This window comes from Procambarus clarkii, chromosome 26 (genome assembly GCF_040958095.1).
Source record: "Procambarus clarkii isolate CNS0578487 chromosome 26, FALCON_Pclarkii_2.0, whole genome shotgun sequence".
NCBI lineage: Eukaryota > Metazoa > Arthropoda > Malacostraca > Decapoda > Cambaridae > Procambarus > Procambarus clarkii.
In genome coordinates, this window is record NC_091175.1 from 17,377,949 (window position 1) to 17,389,579 (window position 11,631).

Sequence of the window (11,631 nt, forward strand, 5' to 3'; positions counted from 1 at the left end):
TGAATAATGTCAAGGTCCACAGTAATTATGCATGACATTAAATTAGCATTTATTTTATTAAATCTCTCTTTCAGATTGCCAAATTAATTTTTAATTCAATTAGATGAAAATTCAGACTTGAATCACTATATAGTCATTACAAACTCGTCCTTTCTCACCACTGGACGTGAGAACGGACGAGTTCTGAGTTGTGATTGGTTGATCTGCGTTTGGACGAATCCTGATTTGTGATTGGACGAGTCCTGATTTGTGATTGGACGATTTGCGATTGGACGATTTGTGATTGTACGATTTGCGATTGGGCGAGTTCTGATTTGTTGACCAAACCACACACTAGAAAGTAAACAGACGACGAGGTTCCGGTCCGTCCTGGACCATTCTCAAGTTGATTGTGACTTGTATACAAAGTGACTGTGCAGACCCTGAGGCTAAATAAACTAGACAACCCGCCTAACATATCTAGGCCGCTAAAGCGTCAGTATTACGATATTTTTCATTTAACTAAACCATAGTAAATTTAACGTTAGAATGGGAAACGTAAAAAATGCAGTGCAATAAGTGTGAGGACGACAGGTTGCATAAATACCTCAGATCGCTTCAAGGAAACTCTAATAATAATTTAACCAAACTCATTATCAACAAAGCACAAAGAAGCAGCATTAATGATGTATCAACGATAAAATCAACTGGAACCATGCTGGATACTTGCACCAACAACATAGGTACTCCAAACTCTCGCCTTAAACTACTGAACTATGATATCTGTGGTTTAAAACGTACGCCTGGGAGGCATCCGTGTTGCTGGTTCGAAACCCCGGCATGGCTCTAATTCATTTTCTCAATACGAACTACTCAAAAATTATTTAAAAATATTGCAAATATTAACAATATCAGCAGTATTTGTTGAGCTTACTAGTATATTTTTTGGAACTAAAGCAAATTTATACATTATTTATCTCTCTCTCACTCTCTCTCTCTCTCTCTCTCTCTCTCTCTCTCTCTCTCTCTCTCTCTCTCTCTCTCTCTCTCTCTCTCTCTCTCTCTCTCTCTCTCTCTCTCTCTCTCTCTAAGGTTAGGGAACATTATAAATGTCAATGTTTTTTTTTTTTTTTTTTTTTTTTTTTTTTGAGATATATACAAGAGTTGTTACATTCTTGTACAGCCACTAGTACGCGTAGCGTTTCGAGGAAGTCCTTAATCCTATGGTCCCTGGAATACGATCCCCTGCCGCGAAGAATCGTTTAACATGGTTAATGTTCCTAGTGAAACTGTCAGCTTTTATTCTGTATCGCAGCCTGCCCCTAGCTACTCATTTATTTCATGAACATATTATTTGCATATTTTAGGAATAAACTAACTTTAATGTTAAGGAACAAGATGAGCCAGGAGCCAACTGTGTGCCAGAGCCTTCATGTGTTCCGTTGACTTCATGCATGTTGACGTGTTGAGAGGATAAGTTCCAGATGTGTGTCATTCAAGAAATCGCTGGGGACGCAATGATGATGATCAGATCATCATCATCTTCATCATGATGGATCATCATCCATCAACAGCCTCATACATTGCCAGCATGAGGTTGTTGATGACTGAACGCCTTGAGTTATCAGTACCAACTTTTGGCTATTCAGTTGGACAAGGTGGGAACTTAGAAAACATTTACCATACATGAAGGTTAGTCCACCATCATCTCGTTGGTGTTCTGACCGGCTCAACCACACTGGGTCAAAACTAGAGAGGAGCTCCCTTGCACGAGTCTCCAAGCAGTCCAAAAATTCTGACAAATGATGGGTGCAGTTCAGTAGTGCATTCCACATTCAAGATGAGAGCAAACTTGTGCTTCATATAAGGTTTTACAACATCAGTTGGTTACAGGAAATTGAGAGTGATTAATGAAGATTAAGCCACACAATAGGTGGCATGGGCATGAATAGCCCGTAATGGAAATTTGGAAAAGGTTCGTCATTTATGTTTTGTGTCCAACTTTGTTATATGGTGTGGTGCCCACCCTGGGCTTAGGGTGTGGTGTTAAACCTGAACTTAGGGTGTGGTGCCACTCTGGGCTTAGGGTGTGGTGCCCACCCTGGGCTTAGGGTGTGGTGTTAAACCTGAACTTAGGGTGTGGTGCCACTCTGGGCTTAGGGTGTGGTGCCCACCCTGGGCTTAGGGTGTGGTGCCCACTCTGGGCTTAGGGTGTGGTGCCCACCCTGGGTTTCGAGTGTGGGGTCCATATTTTGTGGACGTCTCAAAACACTAAGAATATACCCCCTCTGAACAGAAGAGGAGATATATAAAATATATACGAAAAAGCCACAGTGAAAAGGGAAATGAGATACAACGTTTTCAGCAGATCAGGTCTTCATCAGTACGACCAGATCCCACATAATCATTCCAAGATAGGAAGTCAGAGGAGCTAAAGATATGGTAGAAAATGCTGAAAAGTTCCAGTGAAGAGTAGAGGAGATACATGCACATCCAGAGAACACTATGAACATCAGAGGTCCACGACTCTTCAACATCCACCCGCCAAATATTAAAAATATTACCAGAACACAAATACAGGTTTTCAAGAGCCAGTTGAACAAGTTTTACAGAAACTGTCTAATCAGGCGGATCGTAATGGCTATGTAGGGCTGCAGGCTGCTTCAAACAACAGCCTTTCGGTTCAAGTTATCACAAGACAAGCTGGGATTGGGAGTGAAGACGGACTCTCGAAACTATCAATAGGTAAACAACAGGTTGATTCTCCCAAATTGGACTGCCACTTGTAATTATCGATTTCTTCCTCTTCAGTATTTTGTAGACAATCGAATACAATTTATCTTATGAGAGCTTATGTGTGTGTGGTTCTTATAACAAAACTATTTGCAATTTTAATAATTTATTAAACATTTGTACAAAAAATATACAATGATCATAGCTATAATATGTTTGAGAAATCGTTTCTCGTCCTGCCGTTGAACTACTGTTGCAGATCAACAGAAAATCAACCGAGACTCCAGTAATGACAGCAATGTGGCAAACATCAGCCGAGGAACTGAGAGGGTAGCCTGCTTGCCAGATGGGCTAGCCCACCTGCCAGATGGTCTATCCCACCTGCCAGATGGTCTATCCCACCTGCCAGATGGCCTATCCCACCTGCCAGATGGCCTATCCCACCTGCTAGATGGCCTAGCCCACCTCCAGGTATTACCTTGATCCAGTATGTGTGTAACGTATTTTGAGATACAATGCTTCAGTGACTGATTTTACGAAACAAACAAATATCAATGATTTAAAGAGCACATACAAATTATAATTTAGAATTTATAAGCTTCTGAATGAAAATATTTTATTTTCCTTTATTCTAGAAAAGCTATGGATAGAAAAGTAATTTTACAACACATATGCTAAACAATTCTTATTTTATTTGTTTTGATTTGATTTTTTTATATATATAACATTTCTCGGTAGTATTTTTGTGGGGGTTTTAATATTTTGTTTTATCATTGATTTTTGTTACCAAAATTATTACTAATTTTCTCCTAAAAAATATTTAATCTCTGAAGTAGCTGAATTATTTGATAAAAATCGTATAAATTCATGAAAAAATCAATTTTGGGTTGAATTCATCTTGTCGCGAAACAAGAATTGTTAAATTACTTTTGGAAACAATATTAAATACAAATATTTTGACTTAAAAAATTTTGTTTTATATATTTTTATAGATTTTCCCTACCCCTTGTGGTTTTCAATTGAACTACATCTAATAACTTTTTTGTAACATTTTACTTGCGATCTGTTATGTGACATTAACTCATGGAACTATGCAATATAATCACCATGAGGGTTTTCTTTGTATTAGAAGTATAAAGTAACAATGCCCATGTATCCGACTTCGATCGATAAATGAGATTCGAAGGAGAGATAGATAGATAGAGTGAGAGGCAGAACAATAGATGGAGACAGACAGATGGAGAGAACCCAAGAAGCATCTTGGGGGGAAAACAATTCACCTCATCCATTCACGATCGTTAATCACGTTAGATGAGACACATAAACATCTTTCAAGGAGTCACTCGTAAGAGTGACATACATTAAGTCAATGAGTCTATTTTTCTATCGATAGATTTCTTTGTCTTACGGTGTAAACATTGCATCATTCGAGGTATCTTGAAAGTAAGGCTGAAAGATTATTTTTTTTTGTATCATACTTGGAGACTAGATATCACTAGACGACCCAGCACATCGTTACCGAGATGACAGCGGTGTTCGTTGTTGATCTTGAAGACGTTGCCACACTCTCACGACAAGTATGGAGCCTCGTGGAGCAAGGAACCGGAAGGAAGACTTCGACGAAGCGTAGATCTTCCTTCTAGTGCAGGACACTTCGGTAGCGGTCTTAGGGAAGAATGGGGGGACGGTAACATGGACCTCTGCGAGAGAGAGAAAGAGACAGAAAAAGAGACAGAGAGAAGATAATAAGTGTGAATGGCTTAAATAGTGGGGTGTGACATAGGGGGAATTTAAAATAATCAAGATATACAGAATATGGAAATTTGTGAGAGTAATTTAGTGATGCAATATGAGGAAATCCTCTTTGTTGATCACTTATTTGCAAGAAAAAAGACTAGATCACACTGTAGGTTCTTGGAAGCCTTCAAGCGGTTTAAACAGCAAATGATCTCCTTAACGTAGTTCGAGGAAAACGTCAGGAAGAAACTAGAAAATCAGCAAGGGGTAAGAAATGTAAACAGGAAGTGGAAAACGAAACAAAGGAATAAAGGAATAAAGAGACAAGAGAATTTAAGTAGCAGTGAACTTGAATCGATGACCAAGATTGGAGCGAGAGAACTCAAGGTTTCCAGGATAGTCGAAAAGGTTCTGAGGCCCAGGGTAGGGGGTGGTGGTAGTTTGAGGATTAATGGCTGGTCTTGGGACATGCTGAGGTCGAGGCTGTGGCAGGGGCTGTGGCAGCGGCTGTGGCAGGGGCTGTGGCAGGTGCTGTGGCTGGTGATGGGGCTGAGGCTGAGGCTGAGGCTGTGGCTGTGGCTGTGGCTGGAACTGGGGCAGGGGTTTTACCACGGGCGTTGAATCATGGATGTTTGAGTTGGTAATCCTGAAGCCAATTCCTTGGCCGGCTGAAAGGAACCAAATATTAATTTGCCTCGAATTGATTTTCATAAATTTTCATCGAAATTAAAAGAACAAAATTTAATATTAATTAAAGGCCAAATTATTTATGAATTTTAGATTGCAGAGGCCTTAAATACATCGTGAATAATTATTTAAAATACTAAAACATTAATTGAACAATATTAGCTTCCGGAAGTTACATCATGTAAAATGGGAAGAAAATACGACTTATTGTGATCAAAGAACACATGACATACAGAGCCTCAAGAACATGAACATTTACAATCTGCTGTAATCGCCAATAATTGAAAAGTTCACTCTAATTTACAGCTAGTGTTACAATTCAACATGAAACTAATATGCTACTAGTGAAGCTAAAAGACATGCCCAGGAGATCAGATCCACTGGAATGAGATCACATCTAATGGAAATATAATCAGATCATGTCAAAAAAATAAATAAAATAATCCTAGATGTGAAGTCAGAGGATTAACTTCGAGAAGAACTAGGTAGAAAAGCAAATGAATATGCAACAAACTCAAGTAGTCTGTGATTGGCTCTAGGATTCATCGCATCAAAGAACTTAATCTCGAACTCAACAAATAATTCATCTTCGAACTCAACAAAGCATTCCTCTTCGAACTCAACAAAGTATTCCTCTTCGAACTCAACAAAGAATTCATCTTCGAACTCAACAAAGAATTCATCTTCGAACTCAACAAAGAACTCACCTTCGAACTCAACGCGGTGAACCTGGCCTCCGTCCGAAGGGTACTCCCAGTACCCACGCCGAATACCATTGGCATCAGTCTCTTCGAAGTACTTGATTCCATCTTCCTGGTCACGGTAGTTGCCGAAGGTGGCGCCATCTTGGTACCTCTTGTCTTGCAGGATCTTGACGAAGCCGCTTTCGAACTGAGCGTAAGCCGCCGCCACCACACACAACAGAATCTGTTGGGTGCAGGAGAGTTGGTCAGTCTAAGCATCTTCCAACCAAATACGTCATGTACGGAAACGACCAATATGTTAAAAATATAACGTATTTGTAAGAATTAAAGTAACGTAATATTGACGTTTTCTATGCATTGTCCTGGACAATCTTCAGGACTGTAGTATACTTGCTGGGTGGTTAGAGTAAGCTCTTGTGTATGGCCTTAATAACACCTCCCGCAATTGAAAGGCCTTAAGTACAACACCAAACAGGACACTGTACATGAGCAACCCGTTCTCGCACTTTCGTATAGTCAATATTGACTTATTAAATACGTGCATATGTGACATACTAAACATACTAGTTTACCTTGAAAAGCTTCATAGAAAACACCGACCTTACCTAACCTTCTTAGTATGTTAAGATAAGCATCTTATTGCTTCATAATTACAATTATTACTTAACCTATTATAGGTATAGGTTAAGTAATAATTATAATTACGAAGCAATAAGATGCTTATCTTAACATACTAAAAAGGTTAGGTAAGGTCGGTGTTTTCTATGAAGCTTTTCAAGGTAAACTAGTATGTTTAGTATGTCACATATGCACGTATTTAATAAGTCAATATTGACTGTAAGAAAGTGCGAGAACGGGTTGACATGAGAGTACTGGTATATGCATATCGGGAACTTAAATCGCCTTGAGAACCATTAGCGTTATATTCTCTCCCTTGTATCATAATCTAGCATCATCCTCAAAACAATGAAAATCAGGTTGAGGTTGCATACATAACACACTGCAGGCTGCCTCCCATCATAGCTCTCTCTCTCTCTCTCTCTCTCTCTCTCTCTCTCTCTCTCTCTCTCTCTCTCTCTCTCTCTCGGTCAGCAGCTTCCAAGGTCTTGCCTCAGACCAGGAAGGATGAGATCTACCAGTGTCAAGGTGAGCATCGATGAGAAAGTTTCCACATTACGAGTCATAGCATGCGCCAGTGGAGACCTTGATTGTTTATGACGCCACCTAATCCCTAATATGCCACGAACTGTCTAACAAACACACAATGTGACCATCACGTTTTAGCATTCTGCCAACGCTACTAAAAGTTGTAGTAATAGACCTACACACAGAGAAGGTAACTGACCTCTGGGGAAACAGACCTACACACACCTGTGAAGGCAGACCTTTCCCTAAAAGGTACAAGTCAGCAGACCTTCCTCCACGGATACAAAATGGCTGACTATCTCCCACTGAGTAACAAGACTGACCTTTCACCCACAGTTTCACCATGGTTGATCTTAGCTCACGAATCAAAGGTCAGACTCAAGTAAGGACACAGACACTTAAGCTAGAGAAAATTCGAATCTAAATTACCGACAATTTGCATAAGCAATTCTTTGTGATTTTAGGTTTTACAGAACTTTGAATTATTAAATTGATAAAGCAAACTACATTAATGATAATTGAATTATAATAAGGATAGTTTTTGGTTTATATTAATAGTAATTTTACTCTATAAATGATAATTTATCTGCTAAGATAGGTATAAATTTCAACAGCAAAGTCATTCATTGAAGTTTTCCAACTTTTCTTCTACTGATTTTAATTTAAAGCCATCAGCACTGAGGGCTCTCAAGGCCACCGCACAAGCCTAGTGACCTACCAGCGAGTATACCCGGTATACCATAGCCTTAAATGTAGTTCATGACTATAATAAACTCTCAAATGTATATACACCTAGAAGTTTCATACACTTCTCGATGCATATATTCATCGTGCCGAAGAACTTGCACAAACACGAATATTTAGAAACAAATCCACAAGGGCCGTGACGAGGGTTCGAACCTATGTCCGAGAGGATCCCAGACGTGTAACGAATTTAGCGTCAAACACCACATATCGGGTTTACGCCAAATGATGCAGCACTTATAAACTAGGGCACACCACGAGAGCTACCCACCAAGGTCCTCATGCTGCCTCGCTGTCTCTTGCTCCACTGGCCGCTGCTCCAGCCTCGCCTGGTATATATAACCCTCCGGACACCCCCGTCGACCTTGCTGGAGTTGCCAGAGACTAAAGAGGAAGAAGGACTGGTTCCTACTCGACCGCAGCACGAAATCAGATGGGACAAGTGCGTTGTGTTAATGGTCCGCTTCAACAATGGTGTTGTTATCCGTTCGTCGCTGCTTTGAATATATTTGAATTGCCAATGAAAAATTATCAATATAATTGGGTTTTTCTCCTTCTTTTGTGCAGGTAATTGAAGGCTCTAATGTCCCCCAGCTCCGATTTGCTTATGGAAAACAAATGCTCGCGTCTTTTTGTCCATTTGCAGCTCAGGCACTTGTTTTGCTTCTTAAACAGTGATAAGGTTAGAGTTTGTTCTCAGGTGAGGCCATGCGCTGCGGAGGGTAACTGTTGTATATGTGCTCGTTCACTAAACTTTATGTTTAGCGAATAATATTATGTTCTGTGAGGGTATTGAGGCTAAGGTACTAGTCGAATTTCCCATGCAGCAGGAGGTGATGCAGCGCTTAGAGCCTCGTCCCAGGAACCCCGCCTTCGACCAACGACATTTTCTGTCAGGCAAAAAAAAATCCAGTAACGCAAGGCAGAAATACCAAAGAACCACCCAATGATTCCCTCCCCGCCTTCCCTTCACACCCTCTTCGTCAGGAGAGGCGATAAGGTCGTGAGGGACACCGATACACGTGAGACTTGCGCTAAAATGGTGTGTGTGGTTTTGGCGTAGCGATGACGAACGAGGAGGGCGTCAGGAACGCATTAGAGAAGTTCACCTTGTGGGCGAGGTGAGCTCACCTTGCCTCCTTCCCTCACTATGGCAGCCCCTGCTTCAAGGTGACGTGGCGCCCCTCACACGGTGTTTACAGAGGGCGCTGCCGGACGGGTCTCGTCGTGGGCGAGGAGCGGGAAGAGGGGTAACTGCGCTGTAACTTTGTTGTGAACAAATACGCTTCGACCCGTTGTGTATACTGTATTATGTCCTCCAACCTGTTGTTATAGCTTATTGTATTCTACTGCACTGTTCTGTACTGTACTGTATTGTATTGTTCTGTACTGTACTGTTCTGTACTATATTGATCCACACTTTACTGCACTATCAACTCGGAGGAAGTGCTCGCATCTTATAGAGTATATTCATTGTGTGATAAAGCAGATCCTGTGGTATAGAGGTCTACGTTCTCGACTCATAATCGAGAAACCGGGTTCGATCACCGGGCGTAATAGTTGGGCATGTTTCCTATCACTAGATGCCTCTATTCACTTAGCAGTAAAGAGACACCCGGGAGTTAGCCAACTGTTGTGGTTAGCATCCTGTGGTAGGACAGTAGTTCGACCTTGGGGAGGAATTCGATAAGAACCAAAGAACAGGTTTCATGTGCCGACAATCTGAATTATTTTCCCCAGACTGTATTTCTTGATTTTGAATTGTCAAGCCTTTGATTTGATTTATTTTATGCTTTGCGCTCTATCAACGAAACACAGCGTGTGGGGGGGGGGGTCGCTCTATCAGCTTTAGTCACAAATGTGATTTATATTCCTACTAAACTACAATAATACTAATAATAATAGCTTTATTGCAGACATGGTTTGGTGTTGGGCTTAAGGCCAGTCAACCTTTAGAAGGTCAATAAGGCCTTTGGAAGGTCAGTAAGGCCTTTGGAAGGTCAGTAAGGCACTTGGAAGGTCAGTAAGGCCCTTGGAAGGTCAGTAAGGCACTTGGAAGGTCAGTAAGGCACTTGGAAGGTCAGTAAGGCCCTTGGAAGGTCAGTAAAGCTCCCCCCCCCCCCACAATACCTTACTCCCAAATCAGTAAGTATACTTTAGTATTGAGCTGAGTGTAAGACTCAGGTAAACTCTATGTATATATATACACCGAGAAATACACAAACAAGATAGACCTCTCGGTGTATCCCTTGTAAACATCAGTCAGTACATATATACATATATACGTCAACTTGTGCAAAGTTTACATTGGTTATTAATAAGAGATTATAGTATTCCTCTGGTGCAATTGTGAGGACCCATAGCATCGGAGAAGAGAATAAAAGGCATTCAGGAAAGACCTTGCATGTTACCTCTGAACGCTTATTGAGTATTTTCGTCTCCTAACATCTTTACTTTTTATGCCTAAATTTATGTATTGGTACATAAATTACGACTAGTTAATTAGTTTTATTTGTTTATTATAGATCGAACGGATAGTTAATGAATCCATGTTTCCCATTTTTTCTTAAACTTGCAACATCTTGGAAAAACAAGGCAAGTAAAATTAAATAAATAAATAACAAATTATGAAAGAAAACGAGGAAGTATGAACAATTTAGTTAAAATGTCAGGGGTAACTCGGCCAGGTCAGCAAGTCCGCTCTCGGAGCAATGTCTGTCTGTCTGTTTTTTCAAGACAATGGGCTAATTATTGTATTTGTTATTCGACGCTCAGACTGTTAGTCAAAAGCTCTGTGTCATGTGGTGTGTCATGTGTCATTCTGGGCAGATGTGTCACTCTTGGTAGGTGTGTCCCGGGTCCCTATGGGAGCTGCCTGACATGTTATCGTGTGGTTAAGCTACATGAGTTATCCTAGGCTGATATATTATCCTGCACGTCTCGTTTGACCAAGGAGCGCATATCCAGTCACGAGTCCCACCTTATCCACCATCTACTCTCGTGTGGCTTAGTTAGGTCACTGGCTTCCCGTCCACGTCGAAGCCATTAGAGTTTACCTCAGTTTTCCTAAGGGATACTATCTCCCTAGTGGCCTGGGCGAGGACAGGGAGCCGGCGGCTTGTCTAAAGTCTCGCCCTCATGTTCCTGAGGAATATTTTCCTGTCTGGATTGACATTTACATCTTCGTCGGCGGGTAGGCAGTTCCATGGGTTTAATAATTTCCGTTGTCCGATGACAGGCAGCCTGTAAATATATATTTACTTTAGGCTTGTGTCAAGGTCCCTGACAGCCCGGACCGTCCCCAGAATGCAACCCCACAACAATTGCCTAACTCCCGGTCACCTATTTACTGCTAGGTGAACAGCCGCATTAGATGAAAGGAAACTTTCCCAACAATCTTTGTTACGGGAAGAGAACCTTGGATTCTCGATTGTGAATCAAAAACGAAGTCAACTGTACACTCTGTGGTTGAATAAACATCTGTTTTCTCTCCAACATTGCAACTTGTTGAGTTTGAAGCTCCAGAGGTTGCTATTGTTAGCATAATCTAGCGCTGATGTTACCTGTATAAAACAACTATGCCAAACTTGTTCCTGAAATTACACGGACCGTCTGGTTTGGTTTGGCTGGCCGTAAGGTTAAATTTATTTGGGCACTCCTTCAAGTGTATATATATCCTTCAAGACGACTTGCTTGAGATTCCGCAATATATTTTAGATAACATTTGTTTATTTTAAGAGATGTTCCAGAATTATGCACATTCAGTATCGTCACGTGATACAAATTTAAGGTACAGTGTAGTAATGAAATCAACGACAAATATTAATCTATTAAGTTACCGCCTAAAAGTATACATTTTCTAAAATAACGTTGAAAAAGAAAACTCAATTTTTCTTAGGGT

At 40.7% G+C, this 11,631-nt stretch overlaps 1 protein-coding gene across 1 annotated transcript; it reads right to left on the reverse strand.

The window, feature by feature from the left end:
• Positions 1 to 2,861: 2,861 nt before the first annotated feature.
• Positions 2,862 to 8,089, reverse strand: LOC123756822 (uncharacterized). The gene is made up of 3 exons (XM_045740192.2): positions 8,002 to 8,089; positions 5,844 to 6,063; positions 2,862 to 5,117 (listed from the first exon to the last, which is right to left on the reverse strand). Exons 1-3 carry the CDS (start codon positions 8,011 to 8,013, stop codon positions 4,783 to 4,785), a joined length of 567 nt encoding a protein of 188 aa, XP_045596148.1. The 5' UTR covers positions 8,014 to 8,089; the 3' UTR covers positions 2,862 to 4,782.
• Positions 8,090 to 11,631: the final 3,542 nt, after the last annotated feature.

What these genes read in the sequence shown, in the direction of transcription:
- LOC123756822 (XM_045740192.2), bottom strand. An exon ending in TCACCGCGTTGAGTTCGAAG is followed by an intron (nt 5,118 to 5,843) that starts GTGAGTTCTTTG and finishes GGTTCCTTTCAG; the next exon opens with CCGGCCAAGGAATTGGCTTC.